Consider the following 27,642-nt stretch of genomic DNA (forward strand, 5'->3'; position numbering starts at 1 on the left):
TTTTTTTTCCTCACAGCCTTCTTTGCTCATATTTACCAAGGGTGCCAATATTTTTGGCCACAACTGTGTGTATGTATATATATATATATATATATATATATATATATATATATATATATATATACATATATCACACACACACACACATACATACAGTATATATGGAAATCCACAGTGGTAAAAGTGCCTGAAGTTGAAGAAACACGCAAATATGGTCTTTGAATTATTAGAATTATGAATGAGGTAAAGGATACACTCAAAAAATATTTTAGCCTATAACACATTTCTATTTCATAACAAAATTCCATTAAACGAAATGGTGTAATTTTTTATAAAATTAATAAAACTATTATTTTATTTTGTTAAAAATGACTCAATTCAATTTGTTGGAATTTTCTTATGAAATTGAAATGTGTACATCTTAAATATTTTTTGAGTGTATATATATATATATATATATATATATATATATATATAAACTTTTAATATGGATAGATCGTTTGAAAGAGGATTTCCTTTGCCCTTTTATGGAAATACACTATGTTGTCAGTTATGATTCCAAAACTATGAGCTTATTCATATATTACAATGATTTGTCCAGTCAAAAGTTTGGACAGACTTGACTGAATTTGTTTCTCATGATCTTAAAAACCTTTTGATTTAAAGGCTTAAGCTAAATGCTTAAAATTGGTTTTGTAGACAAACAGAGCCTGCATATAATAATTAAAAAAAATAAAAAAATAATAAAAACATATATTTATAAAATAATTATTTAAAAATGTAATTTTTTTATTTTTTTAAAGCAATAAGTAGGACCAGATAGTAAAGGAAAAGCAGCACATGAACAACATACTCCTTCAAAACAGTTTATAAAGAATCCTAGGTGACACCTCATGAAGTTGGCTGAGAAAATGCCCAGAGTGTGCAGGGCTTTGATCTAGGCAAAGGACGGCTACTTTGAAAAATCTAAAATATGTTTTATTTATAAGTTAGCCAATCATAAAATAGGTAATTTAGCCTCAAATGGTCAGAGGGTCCAAAATGTAAACTACATTGAGACTACAACTGGGTCAAGAAACCTTGATTAACAATGCAAGTGGACGTCAAGAAAAACTATATTGCCACAAGTGCTGTATGAGCCTAATATTTTTTTTTTTTTTTGTTTTTTTGTGCAACAGGAGGTAAACAGGTGGCACGAAATAGCACAGACATCTAAAAAATATATATTTTAATAAATTAAGAACTTGGGGAGCAGAAAGTCTTGGTAAAAGAGGTTATGTTATTTTATTAGTCTTAAATCTGTATCTACAACGAAGGGACAAGCAAAAAATTAAGCAACAACTACATTATTGATGCACTTTTCCATCCTTTTTTTTAATAAACAACTTTTAAACCTAAAAGAATCTTTACAATATAAAGAAACATACAAAGAACGTTTTAATTTACTACACAAGACAGAAAGTGTCCCTAAGACAAGGATCCAAACTACCCTAAACATGAAATACAAAGCAAACCCAAGAGACAGACTGCTTTATCCTCAATACTGCTTTTCGTTTGTCAGAAAGAACAATGAACTGTGGAGAATTTTTTCATTCCCACTTTTAAAGCCTCTCCGCACCTCAACTCCCGCCTAATGTTACAGTATCGTACAGCGTCACAATAGAATTACAGAGATGGCCAACAACATGAGTGGTTTACATACAGAGGACTGGCCAAGGAGAGACTGCAACCTATAAAACACTATATCAAGATAACAGGAAGGATAGCTCCCTCCACTTTATTACTTTTTTATCCATACTCCGGTATTTTTTAAACATTTTTTTTTTTGTGTCTTTTACTTTAAATTGATAAAAATTCTTCATAGTAAAGTTTGTGATGTGTGGTCCCTTTTGTATGTAAAGAGACAACTCCTAATGTTCATGTATATCCATATAGGCAATGTGATAAAAGGTGGGCTGCTGTCTGCAAAGTGCAAAGTGAGGACACTAAATGCATCGTGAGGCTTTGGCCCTCCGCATGTGTCCAACACATGATTCTGGTTTATGAGGTGCGCTTGGTTATGCCGAACATATGACCAGTTCAAACATCTGATCTTTCTTGTTCTCTCAAACATGAGCTCTCATAAGTCTTTTACTAAGTAAAGGCTGACAAAATCTTTACATTTGCATGATTAATTTAGTACATCTGTACAGTGGAGAGTCAAAAGACAGAGAATGGTGACTCTTTAACTACAAAGATGGGTTCTTCCTTTACATTTTTTTCCCCAAGATTTGTTGTCATTGGTAGTTACTGAAATATCAAAACATGTCAATGATATCAAAATGCATTTTACAGTATTTACAAGAAACAAATTAAGTAATCAAATAAGATAGACACGACATAAATGTGTTTGTCTGTGTACATCATGTCCTGGAGCCGAGGAGAACTTAAAATCAGGTTCTATTTGATTATTGTGTGTGTGTTAGAGAGAAAGGCAGCGAGAAATTAAAGGGAGACTGAAATAGTGTATGTCTATCATCAGCAGGAGGGTCATAGTATTTAGCTGATATTTACTTATTCCTTTTTACCCTCAGATAGTTAGATCATCTGAAAAATTAAAATGTTCTACTAAATCTCTAGGACTTTCTCTCTTCTACGGATCATAAAAATATTAGGCAGAATTAAGGACTTACAGTCTCATCAATTCACTTTCACTGCATTTTTTCCCCCATACAATGAAAGTGAATAGGAAGTGAGGCTGTCAGTCCCTTACATACGGCCTAAAATCTTCTTTTGTGTTCCATGGAAGAAAGTTGCAAAGGTTTGGAACAAAATGAGGGTGTTTGAATGATTTTTGGGTGAACTATGCCTTTAAAAACTATTTCACACTGAGACCCACTGATAATTCAAAAATCACATTTTGTTTAAAATACACAACAAATATCAAACCCAAAAAACATGGAAGAACGAAGACATCTTAAATGAAACTGCATGTGCTGATGATATGAGGCAATGCCCAATTACTTACAGATAATATATTCCTCAGTACTTCCTGATGGTCACGTCATATAAGTGACCCCTAAAACCATAAGCTCAGAAAATGGTCCAATGTTAATGGAAATGGCGATCAGATTTCAGGTCACAGTGCAGTGACATTTCTGAAGCACCAAACAGAATTGCAAAAATAACATGTTTTCAAACCTCTTCCAGTCTTTCTTTGTCTGGCCAAAAAGGCAGTTCCACCTCAGTTTATATTGCTATATCATGTCACTCAAACATGCAGATTGCAATTCCATTTGGTGCCACAAGTGGCACATAAATTACACACTGCTGTTAAAATAACCAATTTGACCTGGAAACTGATCACCACGTCTATTAACACCAGACCCTTTTCTGAGCTTAGGCTAGTACGACATGTTGGCTGGCATTACTGTTTTTAAGAAGAAAAACCCCTCTCTCTTTACCTTCAAAGAGTACCCAGCCAATAGGTACCTCGTCAGTACTGAAACAACACGTGACTGTTTCAAAGGTCAACAAGTTTAAAAACAAGCATAAGGAAAGTATGAGGGTAGTAAGTGAAGCCAGAGGGCAGGGACAGAACCATACAAATCTTTAGGAGGTATCTTAGACCGGCATATTTACATGTGTACAATATGTCCAGAAGGGCTGCATGCAAGACATGTGCACGATAAACCTATTAATTAACTAAAAAGAAAACAAATAAATACGTTTAAATTCACGGCATGTCCTGAAATGATACTGTATGAGCAGTCGTCTCTCATACATAGTCTTTGAGTTACGTTTTGCACTAATTAGATGTATAACCAACATGTACCAAGATAGAATAACAGTTTCTTCAATGTTTTCAGCCCTGGGATGACATCACTAACTCTCTACATATAACTTGAGATTTCAGCCCAGGATAAAACTCGATATCTGAAACACTGTCTGGTCAGAGTGGTCATATTCAATGCTGGTTTCTGTCTGATGACTCTCTTTCCTCACCTTAGGGGCTCTTTAGACCGAACACGTTCTTGCGCTACAGAAAGCTAGATGCAGCACAGGGACTAAAAAAAGAACACGGGTCTCTCGAGATTTGACATGGCCTCTAAAAAACATGCTGTTCTAGCGTGAGATGCGGCGCAACGCTTAAAGATGTCCATGTAGTGCATCTTTACATATAAGAACAAAACAATAAAAATAGCGCAGTGTGACACAAAGCATTCTTGTGCTAAAAAAGCTAGATGCAGGGCAACGAATAGAACAGAACTCAGATGTCTCAAGAAGCGTTTTTAAAAGTTCTTTAAATGTGACACTGATTCTAAAGAATGCTGTGCTCCTGTGCGAGATGCTGAAAAAACAGCGAGAGCAGCGCAATGGTCAAAGATATCTGTTCTTTTAAACTTGACTCTTGATGGTCAAAAATGTCCATGTAGCGCATGTTTACATATTAGAACAATACAAGAAAAATAGCACAAACAAACACAAAGCATTCTTGCGCTAAACTTGACAACGATTCTAAAGAATGCTGTGCTCCTGCGCGAGATGCTATAAAAAATATTTTTAAAAAATTTTTAAAAACGAGACGTTATGAGAAGTAATGGTCAAAGATGTCCATATAACACGTTTAAATATCAGAACAAAACAAAAAAAAATAGTGTTGACGAACGCAAAGCATTCTTGTACTAAAAAAAATAAAGACACAGCTCAACGAAGAGAACAGAACTCAGGTGTCTTGAGACGCGTTTTTAAAAGTTTCAGTTCTTTTAAACTTGCCGCGTAAACGTGGCGCTCCTTCGCGAGACACTGAAAAACAAAAAACAGCGAGACGTGGCACCATGGTCAAAGATGTCTGTCTAGCGCATGTTTATGTAGAAACCAATGCAGAGAAAAAGTATAAAAAAACAAAACAAAAAAACAAACAAAAAAAAGCATTCGGTGTCAGTGGCCCCTTATACGTTTAAGACGCACTCTGAGCTGAGTCCAAGGGACAATGAAACTATGTCTCCGGTGACTGCTCTTCATACAGCTGTATTCTAAATAGGTGTTCTGAAAGGTATGGCAATAAGACCTAAATCTGCGGGAGGTAATATTTCACAGCAAACACAAAACATATCATAGACTTACTGCAAAAGTCTTGACACAGTTATTGTGCATTATGGGTGAGTGTGCTTATTCTGAATGCAAGGTATACATACAATGTACCCTTAAACAATTCCAAAACAATTAAAACCTAATCAATAACCATCATTACAATATTACAATTGATAATAATACAATACATACACAGAATAATGAAAACGTTCATTGCCAAACCCATTATCATGAGTTTCCACTTGCATTTCAAATGTACACAATAAAATGGAGGATATAAGTATTGGGTGCAGATATTTTCCACTGTAAAAACTACTGCATACTTTGAATAAAAGAAAAAAAAAAAATCCTAATTAAAAAGTGGAGTACACAAAATGTGAGCAGCCTGGTGATACAATGTCTGCCATGTTGAAGCTGCTCACACACACATACACCCTGTCTGTGTGTGTTCAGCCCCATCAATGTCCTGAGCCAGAGAGAAAGTCCGGAAGGCAGGGAGAATCAGTCAACAAACTCTTCCTGTGGCTCTGGGGCTGTTTCCTGTTGCCGGCGGCCATTTTGCACAGGCTGGGATGGGCCACCTTCATACGAGTCCGGTGCTCAGGGGGTATCCCAGAGGGCTGTGTGGCCAAGCCAGAGGTCCGTGGGCAGATGGTGCCAGGATTGGTAGATGTGAACGGGGCAGGGTTAAAAAAGGAACAGGGATCAAAGAGGTTTGAAAACCAAACAAAAAGAAAACCCCAAATAAAAAATAAAAAAGACGAAAAATCACACACTCATCGTCATGTTGGGTGAATACTGGAAAGAGAGAAAGGGGAGGGGGGGATATATAGCGAAGGTGAGATTATGAGAACTTGACACAGTTCAAATACAAGATGGTTATGTGATCACTGTTCCAAAATGCAGCAAGAAGATGCATGATTTTGTGTCGACAAAGCAGTAACCAAGGGACACAAAATCTGTCCAGGAAACTGCTGGTCTTTTATAACAAAACCCATTTCCAGCACTCACTCTTGGTCTAAATCATGTACAAACCACATTAGTTTCTCTGCCAATAATGCTTTTAAATTAGTAATACTGGTCAGTTTTGAGTGATGTGAACAGTGGGCAGGGCCCTTTGAGTGAACTGCTGGGAGGAGCTATATGATTGGCAGGTGAGGGAAGTGGCAGGACTTTGGGTTTGGATTAGGATCTACTTACACTTTCACTTTGGAATGGGTTGAGGAAGTTGCCCCCCATCTCTCCGTCATCCCGCGGTGTGCCAGGTGGGTTGTTCATGCCTGCCATATTGTTGGGGGAGTTCTACAGCGAAATGTTTGATCAAATTGGTTTAAGGTTTGATGTCACTTCATGATATATGAATAAACTATACCTGACCGACAAAGTAAAATATCTCCTTACCTTTGGCAACCCATCCATGTCACCAGATCCTGAAACAAATAAATAGCTAAAATATCAATACAATAAATACAACCACCACCAACAAGCAAATCAGATCAGTGAATGTGCCACAAAACGGTCTCAACATGCTTACCTAACGATCCATTCATATGATGGGGTTCCATGCCGCCCATCCCACCCATTGGGCCATCAGGACCAGGACCCATGGGGAACTGAGAACCACAGAAACACATTCATCACTTACAACCAACCAACATTCGTTTCATTTTCCAACATCCTGCACATTGTGTGAACTTGGAAAGCATAAACTGTACTGAATAGGACACAAACCCATTGTTAATATGAAAAGGATGAACAAGTTCCCTTTGATTTCTTTCAAAAGCAATGATCATGTGACATTTAGGATCAATACAAGTAAGGGATAATAGAGCTGTTCAGCCGTGATGTCAATTTGTAAGCGAACCTGGAAGTCTCTGGATTTTCCTATGGGTTTTTATAACTGGGTTTTAGAACTTGAGTTAAACAAGGTCTTTGGTAAACATTACATGACGATACATGGACGTTTTGTTCTAAAACATAAACTATACACTTTCATACCTCAAAAAAACATTTTAAGTATGTCATTTAATATGGCTTCAAGATTCATGTTTGAGGTATGACTGTGTGTAATTTATGTTGTAGAACATAATACATCCACATATCATCGTGTAATGTTTACCACAGCCCTTATTTAACTCATAAGTTAAATAATGGACATCTTTGACTGCTGCGCCACACCTAACTCTTTTTTCAGTATCTTGCGCAGGAGCACAACGTTTTAAAGACAGTGTGGACTTCTGTTCCATTTGTTTTGCGATGAGTCCAGTTTTTTTTCATACTGCAACAACGTATTCTGTCTGAACTGACCCTATATAGGTAATCAGTTACCTGGGACAAGTCAATTATACACTTGCCCACTCTGTATACAAAAATGCTGTGACTGACCAATCAAAATGAAGTGTTCAAGAGAAGCATGTACTGTAATAAATGGGACTTAACAAATGTTATAAATTCATTCAATCGATATCTTGTTTTGGAAAATAATGTAAGTAACAAAATAAAAACAATACTTACATTGGGTCTGTTGCCTCCTGGTCCGATTGGGTTCATCATTGTGTAGATGTTTTCACTGGAGTTTGTGGAGTCTAGAAGGAAACAGGGAACAGTTTAAGTTAGTTTCTAAGAATCTAACCAGCAAAACTTCTCCTACAACTCCAAAATAAGAGAATAGAGACTCTTCCAAGTATATTCACATTGCCACTGTTTACAAAACAAACTAGATTAATGTTTCCCAACCTTTTTTGCCCTAAGTATCCTCACAGGACCATCAATAAGGACAAGTACCCCTTCATCGACACAAAACCAAACATGTGTACATATACACTATATTGCCAAAAGTATTCGCTCATCTGCCTTTAGATGCATATGAACTTAAGTGACATCCCATTCTTAATCCAAAGGGTTTAATATGACGTCGGTCCACCCTTTGCAGCTATAACAGCTTCAACTCTTCTGGGAAGGCTTTCCACAAGGTTTAGGTGTGTGTTTATGGGAATTTTTGACCATTCTTCCAGAAGCGCATTTGTGAGGTCAGACACTGATGTTGGACGAGAAGGCCTGGCTCGCAGTCTTCGCTCTAATTCATCCCAAAGGTGCTATATCGGGTTGAGGTCAGGACTCTGTGCAGGCCAGTCAAGTTCTTCCAAACCAAACTCGCTCATCCATGTCTTTATGGACCTTGCTTTGTGCACTGGTGCGCAGTCATGTTGGAACATGAAGGGGCCATCCCCAAACTGTTCCCACAAAGTTGGGAGCATGGAATTGTCCAAAATCTCTTGGTATGCTGAAGCATTCAGAGTTCCTTTAACTGGAACTAAGGGGCCAAGCCCAGCTCCTGAAAAACAACCCCACACCATAATCCCCCCTCCACCAAACTTCACAGTTGGCACAATGCAGTCAGACAAGTACCGTTCTCCTGGCAACCGCCAAACCCAGACTCGTCCATCAGATTGCCAGATGGAGAAGCGTGATTCGTCACTCCAGAGAACGCGTCTCCACTGCTCTAGAGTCCAGTGGCGGCGTGCTTTACGCCACTGCATCCGACGATTTGCATTGCACTTGGTGAGGTATGGCTTGGATGCAGCTGCTCGGCCATGGAAACCCATTCCATGAAGCTCTCTACGCACTGTTCTTGAGCTAATCTGAAGGCCACATGAACTTTGGAGGTGAACTTTGGAGGTCTGTAGCGATTGACTCTGCAGAAAGTTGGTGATCTCTGCGCACTATGCGCCTCAGCATCCACTGACCCCACTCTGTCATTTTACGTGGCCTACCACTTCGTGGCTGTTATAATACCACTGACAGTTGAATGTGGAATATTTAGTAGCGAGGAAATTTCACGACTAGACTTGTTGCACAGGTGGCATCCTATCACAGTACCACGCTGGAATTCACTGAGCTCCTGAGAGCAACCCATTCTTTCACAAATGTTTGTAGAAGCAGTCTGCATGCCTAGGTGCTTCATTTTATACACCTGTGGCCATGGAAGTGATTGGAACACCTGAATTCAATTATTTGGATGGGTGAGCGAATACTTTTGGCAATATAGTGTATATATACATACATACATATACACACACACACACTCACTGAGCACTTTATTAGGAACACTATGGTCCTAATAAAGTGCCAGATGTGGTCTTCTGCTGTTGTAGCCAATATGCCTCAAGGTATACATATATATTTATATTGTAACGGTTTGTAAGGGGTGTAATGGTTCAAATTTCTCACAGTTCGGTTTGCATCATATTCTTTGTGTCACGGTTTTGGAACAGTTAATCCCTGTTAATCATACCGTTAATCATAGCTACATTTTGTCTTAAAGCAGAAACCAATTCTTTTTGCGTTCTATCTGGAACCAGCTTACGCCCTGGAGTACACGTACACCCGGTTGGGAATCACTGCACTAGATCAATATAAAGCATGGCGGGATGGGAATAGGCACCAAAATAAATGTGTCCACTTAATGATTTATAGTTGTTGAGATAGGAAGAGAGAGCGAGCACACATAATCTGTGGTTCAACATGAAAAACAGAAGCGTATGGAGTGGAATTACACTGGTGAAATGGGAGGGGTGGTGATGTCACATGTTTTGTTTTCCTGCCAGAGGAAGTGTAGGTAACCTTGCAGTGATATTGGCTGCTGGGTAGGGAGAAGGGGGGATGGAGAGGGTGTTAAGTAGGGTGTTTGCAGAGTGCTGAGCATCTTTCTTTCTGGAGAGAGATGAACTGTTTCCGACTGTGCTGACTACAGAGATGAGGTGCTGAAAGCATGTACAAGTGCGTGAATGACACGAAAAGGCGTAGGACAGAACAGATCTACTGTACCTCCTGGGCTTGGCATTATAGGAGTTCCTGGTGGTCCACCTCCTCCTGGAGGACCCTGAGGGAGCAAACACACACACAAAGCCATGCTTAGCTTTTCAGTGTGTTATAATAGTTGCCGCACTATTAGAACTACCAGAGGAGCAACAAAGACACACTAGGCACTGGGGAACCATTAGGCCGCTTTGAATAATGTGCAGATATTTTACTTTTAAGAGCGGCGATGCTAGGGGCAAAACCAAGCGGGATAGTAATTGCTCAAGTAAAACCAATACATTTAGAATCTTTACTATGTGCTTAGTTTTGCTTTTGGTTTCCAAAGGAAGCACAAAATTTTGCAGCTTCCCTTTAGGCTAAAGACAACAGAAGTACAATAGAGAACAGCAAAAGAGTGCTGCAATCTGCTTTCTGTCTTAAATTGTCTTAAAGTTTGGTACTCACCACATAGTTGCCAGGAGACGAGGAGGAGTATGCTATCTGTCAACACAAACGAAAGATAATGATTACTTCTTATTTTGATGAGAAAATGATTACAACACCATAAAACAAAACATACCCTTGTAAAAAAAATTATTACCACAGTTTTATGTATATGTACCAAGATATTTTCCTTTGGACATGTACAATGGGAATATGGTAGTTTTTTTTAAAGTACCTTGGAATTAGGGTGGGAATCAAATGATTCTGGTTCTGATTCAAATTCCAATCCTCAAAGCACAGATTCCTGTTTCTTTTTATGTCAGCTATGTCATTTAATGGTGGTTTAGGAATCACTGTCAGGAGTATTTTAGTAGTGTTCTTTTGGATGAAAATGTTAACATCATGAAAATCATTTGGCTATTAAAAACAAATATTTACTTTATTTGTAACCCTACTTGGAATACAAGGGTATATGAATTTGATAATCATTTTCTACCATGGAATATATCAAAATATAATTTGATTCCATCACTTTTTGTAAGGGTTTTGTAATACCACAGAGCTATTCTTGCTGATAGAGAAAAAAAGCTCTAAGAAGAGTATGGACTTACCGAGTTAGCATTTGGGTTTGGCCAGGGGCCGCGTCCTCCAGGACCCCTGCCAGGAGAAAAAAAAAAAAAAAAAAAAAAAACAGTTTAACAGACTCGCTTTAACAGGATTAAAGAAACTGTGACAGGGAGTGTTTTTATGAAGAACTCACATGTTCATTCCGGGCATGCCAGGACCACCTAGAGAGTTGGGAGGAGGCCTCATACCACCATAGTTCTTTAAAAGACAAACAAAACAAACAAGGATTATTTTTATAGACCCATTAAATTGATGTTTGTCACACCTTCCTGTCTAAATTTTAATTAACTTTTACCCTTCAACAGTGTTTCCAACTGAATTCTCATTTTGCAGTGGGGATGCCCGCATACAGTATTTTTACACTTTTTAATTACAATTAAAATATCAATCAATTTCAAAAATCACAAAAAAAAAATACTCCTATCTTTAACCACAATGAGTGCATTTACATGCACACCAAAACGCTGTTAACTATCAAATATCAGCTAAAATAAAAAGCCAGACAATGCAGGAAAACCATTTTTACGTGGGACTTGAAATCATCTGATTATTCTCAAAATGTAAACAGGCGTGCGCACAACACTTGCGCACATTGGACAAACCAGTAAGAACACCGGTAAAGGTGTTTACAAGCAACGCTAAATCAGGGTAATGAGCAAAAATCTATGTGTGCTGATCATTTTTTGCTTAAACCATTTATGTCCATAACCTGATAAATGAAAGCTGCTTAAGGTGTTTACATTACCACACTTGTTGTTGGCTTACTAAGTATAACAGGTGTGAGATTGTGCAATTAAACGCGCTCATTGTCACATGAACAACCAGTCAATGTTGACACTGATTTAACAATCATGAACATCAGTACACAAAAAATGTCTTGCTTCAAGACAGACGGCTTCAGTGAGTGAATTATTCGCCAGACTGATTCAAACCACTAACACATCAGTTTGTGAAGCATTATTTTGTGGTACACAGTCATATTATTACATTCAATTCAAACTGCAACCTCACAACTCAAGTAAAATAAGATTTCTTTTTCCATGGCACAGAAAACACTGCCCTTTCAGTAATGGGTATAAAACTGAACAGGTTACAAAGTGATTGACTATGCTAACGAAGTTCTGCTCAGGCAGAAGGCGGCCCACCTGTCTGACTGCCTGTGGGTGGAGGGCAAAGTGTGACAGAGGCTTTCAGGCCTCAGGCTGATTCGCTCTAACCCGAGTCTTTGTTCTGTGCTCTACCCAATTTGTCGAACAGATGCTCCACCAGCTGCCGATTTGTGAACCGCCTCACTTGCCAAGAACGAGGAGGACAGCCAGAGAAAATTGAGGATAATGGGAGAACTCTGCATTTGGCACAGGTGACTAAAGAGGAATAAAGGTGTTCAGACTGTCTTAATCCTGAGCTGTTTGACCTTGGGGTCCATATGGGGTGGGTGGTAAGACCAAAATCTCATACAATGGTACATATTATGATAAAGTCTGGAAACCCATAACATTTTATATATTACATAAACATGTAGTATTTTATTCCTTGAGGTTCACTTATAATATTAGTAACGTTTTCATATATTTGTAAAACATGATAATATTCTGACCCTCTGTCAGAAACGCTCGGTGTTGGTGCTGCTTATCCTTTAAGACTTGACAGTAAACACCCACTGTTATGATTGGCTCTCTGCTCTTGACTGACCTACTCTCTCTACTTGCCATCTGACTGCCCACCACTGCTGGTATGGCTACGGAAGTGATAAGGTAAAGAAGGCGTTGATGTGTTTTTGTGGAGATGGTCAGATGCAAATGTCTACCACAGTATGACATCACAATTATTGGTCGACCGGTATATTGCCAAGGCGATAAATCGGCCGATATTCAGAATTATTTAATTATCAGCCGATAAATCTTCCAGTTTGGCCGATTTGTTTCTTAAGGCCGCAAGGGTGACGAGAATTGCCTGTTTACATGTGAAGCATCTGAGACACGTTAACGACCAATCACAGTTTGTTTTTTTGTTACGTGCAACTGTGTTACTACAACAATAAACCGTTGTGCAACACAGTCTCACTTAAACAGTCCGCATATCAGAGCCGCGATAGATGCATCTGAGCTCACAGGGTTACAGTGCTCGCGTGTTCCACTTTCCCTCTCTTTCCTCAACAAGTTCCTTATATCTTTTAACTGTCTTGTCTAATGATAAAAAGGCACATATCAATACAACTAATCTCATATACAGTCTGCAATTAAGCAGATTCCTCATTTAAACAGATGTAATAAATAAACCTCACAAAACTTCGCAAATCTAGCATCCTGTGGAGTGCTCATATTTCTGCCTCAAGCACGTATTCTATCAGCCTCTCATCAGCATTTCCCTGTAACTTTTAACTTTCTTGTCTAATGATAAAAAGGCAAATATCATCTTTCATTTAACATCTGCAAATATGCGAATGTCTGGTTTAAACAGATATCATTCAAGAACCTCCAGATAATTCAGCCGTTTCTTACCCTCGAGTGCTCATCTAATAATATTCTTAAGCACATATTCGCCAGAATCAAAACTTCAGGATCAGGATCAAAAGTTCCTCTGATTCACTTATCATGATCCCAGAAGGCAATCAATGCCGTTTAAACTGTCAGGAGATCGCTGGTTGCGCTGGATCCACACGAGAGCGTAGGTGCAACTTCAAAGTAGAAGCACTTCATGTGCTCTATGAATAAAGGCCGAAACATTTGAACACATTTGCGAAAGCTTGATGCTTAACGTGCGTGCTTGCGTTACCATGGCGGGAATAGACCTCAGTACTCAAGGGGGGCTGATAGAGTTACCTTCAAATGTCTGTGCCATTAAACTGGATGTGTTAATATTCAGGTAATTTGCTATAAATATATTGACTTTAACTTACTTGTTCAGCAATATGCTCTTCAAACTGTTGCTCTGCCATGACAGTAGTCGAGTTGAAAGAGAAAATACCATTGCTCTAGTGCCACTTGCGGCAACATTGAGAATGCAACGCGAATAGAGCTTGCGTTGCAAGATGTTTCTGCGTTCAAGTACTTGCATAGAGTATGTTTCGGCCTTAAATGCCATATTCACTATGCACTATCTGTACAATTGGTTTGTTTCAGGCTTTTGTGAGACAATGCAATTACTAATGTGCACATGCCATCCATGGTTGCTGGACTAATTTGTGTACTGTTATTTCCTTCTTCCTAATATATATATATATATATATATACACACATAAATAAATAATAAATATATATTATGAATATATATATATATACACACACACACATATATATATACACACACAAATATTATATATATATACATATACACACATATACATATATACATATATACATACATATATATATACACACACACACACACACACACACATATACATATATACACACACACACACACACACACACACACACATATATACATATATACATATACACATACATATACATACATATACATGTTTTTTTTTTGCAAATAAATAACTAAAATTTGAAGACTAAACAGAAATCAGAAGAAACTGCTACGTTATCTACCATTTAAAATACAATCTTATTTTTTAAAGATTTCTTTGTAACAAAGTTAAAGTTTTGAGTGAAATTGAGTAAATATAATGCTAAATAAGAGTGTTTTCATTTTTAAGCAATTTTATGTTTAAGTTATTTACTATTTTAAATTGTGTGATATATCGGCATTGTATCAACCACCCTGCTCTCTGGATATCGGCATCGACAATTAAAAAACCCATATCGGTCGACCACTAATCACTATATGGAGGAAGTTGTGAACGAATCGTTTTTGCAGCTTGGTTTCAACAAATGCTCTTTTTGCAGTAAGGAGGAAGTTTTGATTTATGAACTTTACAGTATGCCTTTATAGTACAATGACCTCTTATATGTCAAAAGATCAAGGAAATTTTGATTCCTCATGTCATGACCCCTTTAAGTTTTTTTGTGTTTGCCTACCTGAGGGCCCATGCCACCCATCCCCCTGGGAGGATTCATTCTCATTGGGCCGCCCATGTTAGGATGTCCTGGAAAACATAAGATAGGGATATTAAACAGATTATTATCTATTCAAAAAGAGCCTCTTAGTTATGTCATTCATCGATCTGTCTGCAAATGGCTCTGTGGTTATGTGGTTTGTAAAGAGAGTGGGGTAGAGAGAACTAAGACACTACCTTGTGGTCTGGTTGGGTCCAAACTGTTTGGCAGGAGTGGCTGTGACCCTGGAACTCCCACAGGAGGCTGAGGAGGACACAACAAGTTAAATGAAGTAGGGTAAATGAAAGACAATAAACTATTTTAAGGAAATCATATACACTGAATCATAAAACACCTGTCAGACTGGCTGTGTATTTAAACCTAGTGAGCTGCCCACCTAGACAGCATTTTTGGGACACTTGAATGTTTGAATCTGATACTGAACCTGAATTTTAATGTCTAAATGCACTTAGGGTTGAAAATATAAAAACAGTTCCTATTCAGACTTGGGTACATTTAAAAAAAAAAAAAAAAAAAAAAAAAAATTTTGTTGTTGAATAAAATAATTTATGACGTCCGTTCCATTAACAGCCCTAGAACATCTGCATTTTTTGTAGACATAAAGCAACAATAAAATAGGAATACATTTGCAACACACTTATCAGAGCATCTTTAAACTTTGATTAATCAAATTCAAAATTCTGTGTAAATGCACCTTTCTGTGTCCATTGAACACCTGTTGAAATCTGAAATTGTTTAATTTCACACCAGGCTGTTGAATGCAACAAGAGATGTTTTCCAAATACTGGCCATTCTTTCTTCCTCAAAATTAATAAACGAATCATTAATGGAATAGTTACTTATGACTTCCATCCCTAATGTTGTCCAAATTGCAGCTTCTGAGACTGCATGCATCTTACTAGGTTTTGAAACACAGCCATTGTGTTTTTTGTAATCACAAAGAAAATGTACAATTTATTTGTTGGTTTTATTACACATCAAAGTCTAATGATACAGTGACTTCCATACCTGATTTGGCATGCGAAGAGACGGCCGTGGTCCACCTGGGTACCGTGGAGACATGAAAGGCTGAACGACAAATAAATGAGCAGGAAAGTTCATCATTAGAAGCATGTAGATCTATTTACAATTATAGCAAGAGCATTGTAAAGACTAGAATGACTGCAGCAGGCCAGGTCATAGCAGATGAAATGGACAGACAGATGCACGGAGAGTACAAGCCAATGCAAGATGACATCAAGTATGTACATTTGACATCTCTCCTTCTGTCCATCAACACAGACTGCTTCCACTCGGCTTTAATATGTTCACACACACTCAAAAGAAGATAAAATGCCCTAACGCTGGTTTCAAAAATTCTGCCGGCAGTAGAGACCTCAAGTGGCTGAGTGGTGCACTTAGCCGGTTCTCCAGTGAAAGTTTCGTCAAAAGAAAACTGACCACAACAAGCCAAACGAGGGCAGTATTGTGCCTGCTCCCTGACATACAAACAATTAGCTGTGTGTGGGGCTGCATGTTTGAAACCTGAAGCTGCTTCTGTGTTCAAGGCCAAAGGATAGCTCCCAGAGAGACTTGCGCCATCTTTAAGGTCTTTGTAAAGACATATTGCCGCTAAACACTAAACAGCACAACAGTAGTGCTCTAATACAGCATGGTGTGTTCCTTTTTCTTAGAGAGAAGTTTGATGGTTTGTCTGTGTATCTGCGCAAATGTTTTTGACAGCAGATAAGCACAATAGTTCTGTCATTATTTACTCACCCTCATGTAATTCTAAAAACATATGACTTCAAAACTGACCCAATGAAATCAAAATTGGAGTTTTGTGACTAAGTTCATGGGCTCTTTTTACGTGACCACGCTATGCGCAGCACTTGGCGCAACGGCCATGCACTGCATCTTATTCAATTTCAGCAGAGCGCGAATTATAAGTGCGAGTGGGCAAGGGTGGGAGAGCTTGCGCTATCTGTGGACGTATGCATGGAAACTAAGGGAGTATTGTATGTTAATGAAGTGCTGCAAATCGCAATTTGCTATTTTCCTGAGAAGAAGCTCATAAGACTATGTCAATTCTTGGCGAAAAGTCTAAACTCAGTTCCTGCATTTACAGTTTGGGGATTCCACCAGCAGATGGTAATTAGGTTCATGTCCAAACTCTGAAAATGCAGTGGAAAATCAAATTAATGTCCCTGACAATTATAGTTTATACTAGTCATTCTCTATCATTTAAAGTAGTCTACATCCAATTAGTCCTAATAAGCATCTCCATGGGTATATAAAAAGCGGTCATATAGACCTGACAGTCAAGAAGGATGTACTTCAAGCGCAAAATAACGCAAGACAAAAATGGTCTATGTTACTCTTTGACATTGATACTACCAACTTCTTATGAATCTGTTGTCTTCATTTATATTGCTGGTGCTTGTCAGGGAATGTGAATATAAAATAGGATGCAGACAGTGCAATAACCAAAGAAGAATTCCCTGAATTAAATTGAACTCAACCAAACCCTTTTACGCTTTGCATGCACTTTGTCGCCCAACCCACTGACTTTGCACATATTACGTATCGCGTAGTACTGCACTAAAGACGTAGAAGTCTTAAAATAGGGCACCATGTCTGTTTGCTTATGTCATTATGTCTCATATGTCATCTACACTTACTGAGCACTTTATTAGGAACACTATGGTCCTAATAAAGTGCCCGACATGGTCTTCAGCTGTTGTAGCTCATCCGCCTTAAGGTTCGATGTGTTGTGCATTCTGAGATGCTATTGTTACCATAGCCTTTCTGTCACCTTGAACTAGTCTGACAATTCTCCATTGACCTCTCTCATCAACAAAGTGTTTCTGTCCGCAGAACTGCCACTCACTGAGACTGTAAGCGGCATTCTGAGTAACCTCTTTCTGAGTTTACTCCATTCTGAGTAAACTCTAGAGATTGTCAGGTGCGTGAAAATCCCAGGAGGTCAGCATTTACAGAAATTCTCAAATCAGCCCATCTGGCACCAACAATCAAGCTATGTTTGAAATCACTGAGATCACAATTTTTCCCCATTCTGATGATAGATGTGAAGATTAACTGATTGAATATATATATATATATATACATACATACTGAAAATTAACTGATTTTATGCATTGCACAGCTATCACACGATTGGCTGATTAGATAAATCGCATGAATAAGTAGGTGTACAGGTGTTCCCAATAAAGAGCTCAGTGAGTGTATATGCTAGTGTACTCATAAGAGTTGACAAATTTTATTTTTGTTATTTTTATTTTTTTTTTTTCAATTTGGAATGCCCAATTCCCAATGTGCTCTAAGTCCTTGTGGTGGCGTAGTGACTCGCCTCAATCCGGGTGGCTGAGGACGAATCTCAGTTGCCTTCGCATCTGAGACCATCAATCCGTGCATCTTATCACATGGCTTGTTAAGTGTGTTACCGCGGAGACATAGCGCGTGTGGAGGCTTCACGCTATTCTCCGCGGCATCCACGCCCAACTCACCACGCGCCCCACCGAGAGCGAACCACATTATAGCGACCACGAGGTGGTTACCCCATGTGACTCTACCCTCCCCAGCAACCGGGCCAATTTGGTTGCTTAGGAGACCTGGCTGGAGTCACACAGCACGCCCTGGATTCGAACTCGCAACTCCAGGGGTGGCAGTCACCGACTTTACTCGCTGAGCTACCCAGGCCCCCACGAAATTGTATTTTTGCAGATATATGGTATACATTTAAAATTTACAGTGTTTCTATTCCAGGAAAAAGGACCAAAAATATTGATGTAACATTTTGCACCCACAAAATTGATGTCCAATAAAACCTACTACTAACTAGAAATAACAAGCAGCAAATCATGGTTCTTGACTGAAATGTAAACTAAATGCTATTGGCTTTTTAAAAGAAAAAAAGGACAAGTTCGATATGTCCTGTCCCAACTCCCTGTTTCAATAGGAAATACGTCAAAACAGGACAGAAAATGTTTTCATCATATTCACATGTGAATTCGTGTGTGTGTGTGTGTGTGTGTGTGTGTGTGTGTGTGTGTGTGTGTATTTGTGAGGGTGCTGAGTGGTGGTAGGATCTACAATATTAATGTGCTATTGATGGGGGGTGGGGAGGTCGGGATGAGGGCCAAGAGTGGAGACCCATCTCCAAGAACAAGGAGGAGACTGAATTATTTATCCTGTTCGCAGGGAGTCAACTCTAGACGGAGGGGGTGGGTATATAATCCCAGTACACAGAAACAGAGGAAGAAAGAAATAATAGAAAGAGAATACAAAGCAGGAATAGACAGAACAGTCACACATCAGCTCCAAGTAGAACTGTATTCTAGAACAGGAATCTCGGAGACAATTACTCACTTATATGTTTCTATAAGCATGTATAATGGAAGGGTTGGACAGAATTATAAATAATCTAATTTACACCATTAACACTGAGTGGATGCCAGTGTTGTACACTGTTTTCATGTGTGCAAGTGTGATCAGTGGTGTATGTGAGGGTTGTTGTTGTGTGTCTTACCTGGACGTGTGGTCCCATCATGGGGTTGCTGGTATTGTGTGGGGGAGGCTGTGCGTGTGGTGACGGCTGCGAGCCGGGAGGCCCCTTTAAGAGAGAAGAGGGAGATGAGAGATGCACAGACGGCCTGCCAGTGAGGCCTGCAACTGCTGAGCCCCTTTAGACATACATAACTACCACACAACTAAGACACAAACTAAATCGCACTCAAAGACAATCACTATTACTCAATACTGGTGATGATTTTCAGCCATCACAGCCATCAGTAATTTTCCTATTCATTTCTTCTATAGGGATTTGATAAAGTACTTGACAAATATAGTTCTAAGCCATGAACCAAACCAACTAGCTCCAAGAAGAATCATACAATTACAAACATTGAATCAGAGAAGTATTTGAAAATTGGATTAAAAAAAGACAAAGGTACAAGACCCCATGAAAGATGTTAAGTACACCTTAACATCTTTCATGGGGGAATCAACTACAATCCCATAAAGCTTTGCGAATGGCATAATCTAATGAAAAGAATGGTAAACTACAAAATTACTGATTAACCCTCAGAGACCTAGTGTAGTAGAACTGCAACTTTTGTTTACAGCAATTAAACAATACCCATTTATTTTTTTGTTAAAAATCGTAAAAACTACACATAACTGTAGCTGACATTCTGAACTGTATTACAACAACAGTTTTGGTGAGGAAAGAAATTGTATGTTAAATGCCATGGCTTGCTAAAGTTCTATAATATTCACTTCAAAGAAATATGGGTTAAAAACACGATTTTCCCATAGATTGCCATTGTTGTTTGAAGTCACAAAAATGCTGTTCAGAGATCAATATTTGGTGGAATAACCCTGATTTTCAATCACAGCTTTCATGCACCTTGGCATGCTCTCTACCAGTCTTTCACATTGCTGTTGGGTGACTTTATGCCACTCCTGATGCAAAAATTCAAGCAGCTCAGCTCTGTTTGATGGCTTGTGGCCATCCATCTTCCTCTTGATCACATTCCAGAGGTTTTCAATGGGGTTCAGGTCTGGAGATTGGGCTAGCCATGACAGGGTCTTGATTCAGTGGTCCTCCATCCACACCTTGACTGACCTGGCTGTGTGGCATGGAGCATTGTTCTGCTGGAAAAACCAATCCTCAGAGTTGGGGACCACTGTCAGAGCAGAAGGAAGCAAGTTTTCTTACAGGATAACCTTGTATGTGGCTTGATTCATGCATCCTTCACAAAGATGAATCTGCCCAATTCCAGCCTTGCTGAAGCACCCCCAGATCATCACCCCCAGGTCGTCTAGGCTTACACTGCAGATATCCATTTTGCGCTTAATAAAGCATTAGTTACATGAACTTGAACGTGTTGTAACAAAACTAAAATCTAGCTTACTCATTATAGTAAGCATGCTTCAAAGCTTACATGATTCAGTTTCAATGAATGTACAGTGTTGAATGAAAGGGCGGTAAACATGCTTTGAATCAGAGAAAGCATAACATAAAGTGCTTACACCTGAGGGTGGTGCCACGCGAATATATAAACAAATGACTGTGCTGCTCAACTGAGATGAAAGATGACGAATTCGAATGAAAACAGCAGTTAACATTAACAATTATATTTAAATATTTCATAGTGTGATTTTTCTTCTCACACTTCTGTTAGGTAAGCACTGCTTACTTTGCTTATATGGACAGCATGTCCCTGATTAAGGTCTTCAACCCGATCCATGCCCGATGATGCTAGAGTATAGGGCGAGTTAGGGACTGTTCACACATGCTTTTGTGTGCTTCTGCACTGTTTTTCAATTGTTTATGTAATCGCGTTGAACTGACAACTTTGACCATTGCGCAGCATATCACTTTTTTTTTTTCGACACCGAGGTCAAGTTAAAAAGAACTTGCAATTTTTATAATATACTCATTTTTATTGCAGGTGTCACCAGTATGAGCCATTTTGAAGATGTTCAGTTTGCAAAGAGGATTTACTATGACTGTTACATTGTTACACATGATTCCAGAATGTTTCACCTGGCAAAGTTTCAGCACTTGATAAACACTAAGCCAATGTCTCTTACCTTTTGCTCTAGTGTGCAGGCAATTATACCACAAGTTAAATGCTATACCATTTATAATTCAATGCATCCCAAAGCACCCCTATGTTGCAGGCAGTGACAGTTAAATTTTTTTGGTTTGATTTTAATGTGAGTTATTCGATCATTTGAAGATCTATGTTTTGTGATATTTAGGCTAATAGCTATATGTGCGTTTTATTCCCTGCTATTTTAAAGTAGTGTTTGCCGCAAATTCAATGCGATAAACGTTCTTTATTCCTCAGTCCCCACTCCCGATAAATAACCACATTACCGTTCGTGAACCCTCACGGTTAACTGAATATTGCAAACGGTTACCGTGCACATCCCATATAGGGAGACCGATTCGACTGCATCATTCACTGTGCGTTGTGGGAGTGGGCGGTTGCTGCAAAGCTCTTTTGGTGGGCTTTGTTGGCTGTGATTCTCTGATTGGTGGATCGTTTTCCTTCAGGAACACAGGTTGTGTAGTTCTTCAGCAGAAATCCCGCTATTAAACACAATTCTTCTAAAACAAATAATGCGGACTGATGGTTTCAAGCATATACCATCATTTCCAATTTCAGAGCTCATAGTAGGTCTGTCTTTAACCCTCTGGGGTCGACGGACGCGCCGGCGCGTCATGCTGGATTATTTCCGAATAACAGTGGAAACAACTTAAAATACTCTGTCATTTTTGGGCATACAGAAAAGTGTAAGACATCATTAGAAACTATAAAGTGTCTACTTTTATTTGTGTACAATCACAATAACAACAAAACCTTGTGCTTTTGTAAAATAAAGAAAATAAACAGGGTGCGCTTTTCAGTCTCTGTCTCCGCGAGCATCTTTCTGAAACACGTCACAAAAATGAAGTGAAACTCAGCGAATACATATCAAACAAACATGAAACATATGTCTAAAGAAAGCTTAAAAATGTCTACTTTTAAATAAAACTATTCAAATTATAACAAATATTCTCCTGCAATGTAATCTGTATGAAACAAAGTGATGTACAGTTTCTATGGGCTCAGCTCATTATCTCTAATGAGATAACACCCACCAGCAGAGCATGCTATTCATACGGTAATGTGCTGAGGCGATCAAAGCAAATAGTAAACGCCCCCAACAATGCCTTGAAAAACATTAAGTTCATCATCCGATTTATTCACTTTCCAGCACGTTTGGAAGATGGCACGCTACACAGGTGAGGAAGCTCTGCAGATGGTCCTGGATAGTGACGAAGAGCTCACATTTTCCTCAGAAGAAGAGGACTCCGACAATGAATGTTTATATTTTGAAGAGCGTCTTGATCCAGCCGAGGATACAATTCCGGATGAGTAAGTCATTTAGTTTTACTTACATATTAGTTGACATGCTATTTTATATAAACATGTACATATTTTACTAGTTGGACTATTTCCAGACTTCCCAGCCAGGATTCAGAGTATTGAAATTTGAAATATGTCCCAATAGGCAAGTTTTAGTTACATTTAAATGTTGTTTCGGCTAAAGCAGGTGATATGATATGTAATATGATATAAAAATACTATGAATGTTTAGATTATATTTTAACTAGTGTTTATGCTGCCTCATTATCATCAACGAAGCTTGTGCTTGCAAATATCTGTTCGGGTGTAAATGTGTAAAATGTGCTGTAAATATGCCCATATTAGAAAATCAGTATATTAGAATGATTTCTGAAGGATCATGTGACACTGAAGACTGCAGTAATGATGCTGAAAATTCAGTTTTGTCACAGGAATAAATTGCATTTTACAATATATTCAAATAGAAATGTTATTTTAAATTGTAAAAATATTTCACAATATCACTGTTTTTGCTGTATTTTGGATCAAATAAATGCAGCCTTGGTGAGCAGAAGAGACTTCTTTTAAAAACCTTAAAAAATCTAACCGATCTAAAACTTTTAAACGGTAGTATAGTGGAGGTCTAAAGTTTTTAAGTAAAGTCTTTATGTAAAGAAAATGTATAGTCAGATAATACATTCAATCATTAAGTCTCCTCACATTCATTCTCTCTCAGGGGAGGGGTCTTTGTCTCCTCAGGTGTGAATCACATCAATATTCATGATCATCCACGCCTCCTCGCATATGGCCTTTCTAACACTAAAAGTGTCTTCCAAAAGTTAAATGACTATATTGTTTTGTATGAATGAGAGATCAGGATGGTTTTCACATCAGATTTGTAGCAAAAAGTCTAGGCTACAAGATCCAGTTCTCAAAAGTCTTGTGAACAAATGTTTAGTATGTGATATATGGCCTAATTTCAGTGACTTAAAATTTTTGTTTTTTCAAAAACCACGCATAAACGTTATTTTCTCAAAAATACAAACATGTACATACATGTTGTTCACATATTATTGTAGCCCCATTTGTGCTGAATACAGTGTTATCAGACTTTAGCCATTAATATATTTTTAAGCAACTGAAAAAAGCACAAATGTCAAGGCATGTCAAAACTTCTCCAGGGCCCAAAACACCCTCAGACCCCAGAGAGTTAAAGGTTTACAAGTTACCGTTAAAAAATCAATTCGTCCAAGGAAAAAATTAGTAGGACTTTTACTTCTGGAACCCCACTGTTGTGATCTATTGAGGAGAGAAATGCTTTTATTTTTTTAAGTGATCATTAATAGATTTACATTGAAGGAGGGACCCGAGGCATATCTAGGGACCAGAATATCATAGACACTTGGGGGTGGTCTCTTTTGACTTGGGTCAGTAGGCAACCACCCAGAACACCTTGGCAACACAAAATTAACCAGCACACCCTAGCAATTAGTGACGCACCGATACCACTTTTTCTCTTCCGATCTGAATCCGATATCGGAAATCTCAGTATCGGCCGATACCGATCCCAAGCCGATACCAGTGTTGTTTTTTTTTTTTTTTTTTTTGCATAATCAGTATAGGATATCTTTACATTATTGTGTGGAACTATTTGGGAGTACTCATTAATATGTAAAGAAACACAAACCTCTAACTACACATTATTTCAATATAAATGTATAGCTTATTAAGAAACACTTTATTATTAACTAGTATACTGGATAATGTAGCAGCAAAATGAACAATAATTCCAGTCTTCAAGTCTTCAGTAGAAAAGAAACCAGTTTTTTTTATTTTTTATGTTTCAACTTGCATCTGGACTTTAAAGGATTCAGATCTCTTTTTTGTTCAATTTAGTTGTAAGACATCAGTCCTCTTTTCATTCACACAGTTATTTTTTGGAACCCATTCAACTTAAATATTGTCATAAATTGTAAACAAATACTAATGATGACAATAATAATAATAATAACAACAATAATAATAATAAATTGTTATTAATATTATTATTATTGACTTTTAATTTTAATTACAACAGTAATATATTTAAATCGTGCACTTTTTAAACCCTCACGCTTTTATTTTGACATTCTAAACTCTCCAGGAAGTCCAGTATGTGTCTGTTTGTAGGCAAGTTCACAGTAGTTTAATTCGCTTCTTATTCAAATTCTGGTAAAATGTACCTCCGGTGCTGTTCTAAATACATACTATAAGTGAACCGAACTATTGAGCATCTACATCTGAGATGCTGTTCTTGAGTAGCACTCAAATATTGCGCACCACTGAGAAGGCTAAAAATAGCCGCAAGTGCATCACCAGCCTGTGCATGAGTTTGTGTCAACAGAGCAGCACCATTCACTAACGCGCTGGCACTGCACATACTATATATTTACTTATTAAACACAGCCTTTTGTGATTCACAGAGCTATCGCACATCTTCAAGTGGCTTTGAATAAAATGCACAAGTCATATGAACTGCTTTAACGGTGTTTTTATGGTACTTTTATGTTATTTTTGGAGCTTGACATTAACGAACATGACTAACACACATTATCGGATTTGGACCGAGCAACTGTTTAGCAATGCCCTGGCAATCACCATCATCACTGTAGCATAGTTGTAGCAAGTTTTGCACGACAAGCAACACTGTTTTCTGTGACTATATTTTGCAGTGTCATTCGTAAAGCAAAAGTATTTCTGTGAATTAATTGTGTCACTTAAGACTCATTAAACTCCTCAGTGTACATAAGTACTGCACAGCACCACCATTAGTGAATCATTAATGCACAACAGCACATTGAGTACAAAATGATTCCATGAGGAACAAGACAATTTCTAAATAATAACTAGTATACAACATAGAGCTTGGTTCTGTTTTGCCCTCTCTCCCTGACCATCAAGACTGAATGAAAAGCATATGGCATTATGGGTCCTGTGCACCTATCACAGGTCCCTTCAGAAACCCGTTCGACCAATAACACTCGCTCTACAGTCCCACCTCATTGGGAGGATACAGACAGGATCTCAGAAGAGTGATTTAAAAATCACTTCCGACTACTCTGAAAAGATAATAACCTGCCACTTACTGGCACAGCTATCAACAGAGAGCCCTTCAATCTCCATTCACCAGCCCTAAAGGGGCAGTTAGCATGAATGACGGAAGACGGCTGCAATAGCTCTCGTCAGTCACTTGGGGGCAGTGTTAACAAAGCAAACCCATCAGCAGCGAGACATGTTCACGTATCTCACAGTGGTACAACAAAACTCAGAAAAGTTAAGCTTAATATTTGAATGAGCATAGGACATCTTTGTTATTTGACAAAGACAGCTAGCAAAATATGTATAATAATCAGATACACAAGTTGTTGTTTTAATCATTTCAAACATGTCCATGCAGTCATCATCAAGGTTCCCACAGCAATTTCCATGGATTAAGATTTATAATCACAATTTGAAAATTCTGTGATATCTCCAGGTTTTCCATGACTGTGGGAACCCTGAATACTGATGTCTACATATAAATCAGCTCTGTATTTGGTACAAATCAATGACGTGTTTATAAATGTCTAAGTTCCCCTACAAAAGGAAAATAGGGTGAGAAATTATCATAGGAAGAAAGCAGCTGTTTTGAGATTTGTTTTGTATATTCGCTGTTCTCTAGAGCGAGCGAGAGAGAGTGTGTGTGTGTGTGTGTGTGTGTGTGTGTGTGTGTGTGTGTGTGTGGCTGTGACCCGCTCTTATTACCGCTTGACCTTTGGCCAGTGTTCAGACCTCAGACAAGCCCTCCTGCTGGTTTCAGAGCAACTGAGAAAACCATCCATCCAACTACTACTGGAAATCTCGGCGCTGATTACTAGAGCTACCACACAGACCACAGCCATAGAACAACAGCTCTGCCCAGAGTAAAACACTGACCCACCTGCATCGACATAAAAACATGGCTGCTACGACATGTTTGAATGAGGTTAGGCAAACTCAAGACAAAAAAAATTAATGACTGGTCAGAGCTGTGGCCTAGCAGTTTGTAAACATGCTCTGACACATTGAGCAGTGGTGCTCACGTAGACGACGCAGGTTTCGAATTTGATTGTGATATTTCCCGAACCCATTCCTACCTCGTTTTCCCATCATTTGCTGACCTCTCAGTATTGTCTATATGAATTAAAGTGCCAAAAAGGCCCCCAAAAATGTAAGTTTAACTTTTTTGATTTACCCTTCCAGTTGATTATAATTACTGAATAAGGATTTTTGAAATTATGCAGATTTAGACCAATTCGCAAATTAATCAATCACAACTATTTGTGAATTGGTTCGACTGAGCAATACACAAGAGCAATACCTTACTGATTAAATATTTCAGAGCAGAGTACACCTAAATAGAAAATGTATATTAACTATAGAAATTTCCACAACATTTCCATGACTTATTCAGGTGTGGGGAAAACAATTTAAAAATTCCCTGATATTTCCCGCATTTCCATGACTGTGGGAACCCTGTTTCTATGACTGTGATGCATTTAGTGATACAAGCTGCTTGTTTTTAAAAACGTGTTTTTAAAAATGTTTTTTGCATTGATAAAATGCTTATGACTTAGGTAAGGGGTTTTGGACCTGGTTTGTGGGAAATTTTGTTTCCGATTTAGCCGTGACCCATCTCTGACCTCTCAGTGCGAATGGAGCGCTGCGGGGTCTGGCATGAGAGATGCTCCACTGACTGTCCCAGAAACCAT

At 38.3% G+C, this 27,642-nt stretch overlaps 1 protein-coding gene across 2 annotated transcripts in view; it reads right to left on the reverse strand.

Moving 5' to 3' along the window:
- Positions 1-1,227: 1,227 nt before the first annotated feature.
- LOC127441923 (single-stranded DNA-binding protein 3-like) overlaps positions 1,228-27,642 on the reverse strand; it is a 140,992-nt gene continuing 114,577 nt past the window's right edge. Inside the window, exons 6-18 of one of the 2 annotated variants that reach the window (XM_051699496.1) lie at positions 19,501-19,584; positions 15,981-16,040; positions 15,149-15,215; positions 14,934-15,001; positions 11,078-11,142; positions 10,929-10,974; positions 10,339-10,374; positions 9,901-9,955; positions 7,588-7,658; positions 6,608-6,686; positions 6,475-6,503; positions 6,274-6,375; positions 1,228-5,871 (exon numbers count right to left, since the gene is read on the reverse strand). In XM_051699496.1, the coding sequence (XP_051555456.1) occupies positions 5,842-5,871; positions 6,274-6,375; positions 6,475-6,503; positions 6,608-6,686; positions 7,588-7,658; positions 9,901-9,955; positions 10,339-10,374; positions 10,929-10,974; positions 11,078-11,142; positions 14,934-15,001; positions 15,149-15,215; positions 15,981-16,040; positions 19,501-19,584 (792 nt within the window). In that variant the 3' untranslated portion in view covers positions 1,228-5,841. The remainder of the gene's footprint in view (positions 5,872-6,273; positions 6,376-6,474; positions 6,504-6,607; positions 6,687-7,587; positions 7,659-9,900; positions 9,956-10,338; positions 10,375-10,928; positions 10,975-11,077; positions 11,143-14,933; positions 15,002-15,148; positions 15,216-15,980; positions 16,041-19,500; positions 19,585-27,642) is intronic. The other variant, XM_051699497.1, reaches the window with a different exon arrangement.

Source organism: Myxocyprinus asiaticus, chromosome 6 (genome assembly GCF_019703515.2).
Source record: "Myxocyprinus asiaticus isolate MX2 ecotype Aquarium Trade chromosome 6, UBuf_Myxa_2, whole genome shotgun sequence".
Classification (NCBI taxonomy): Eukaryota; Metazoa; Chordata; class Actinopteri; order Cypriniformes; family Catostomidae; genus Myxocyprinus; species Myxocyprinus asiaticus.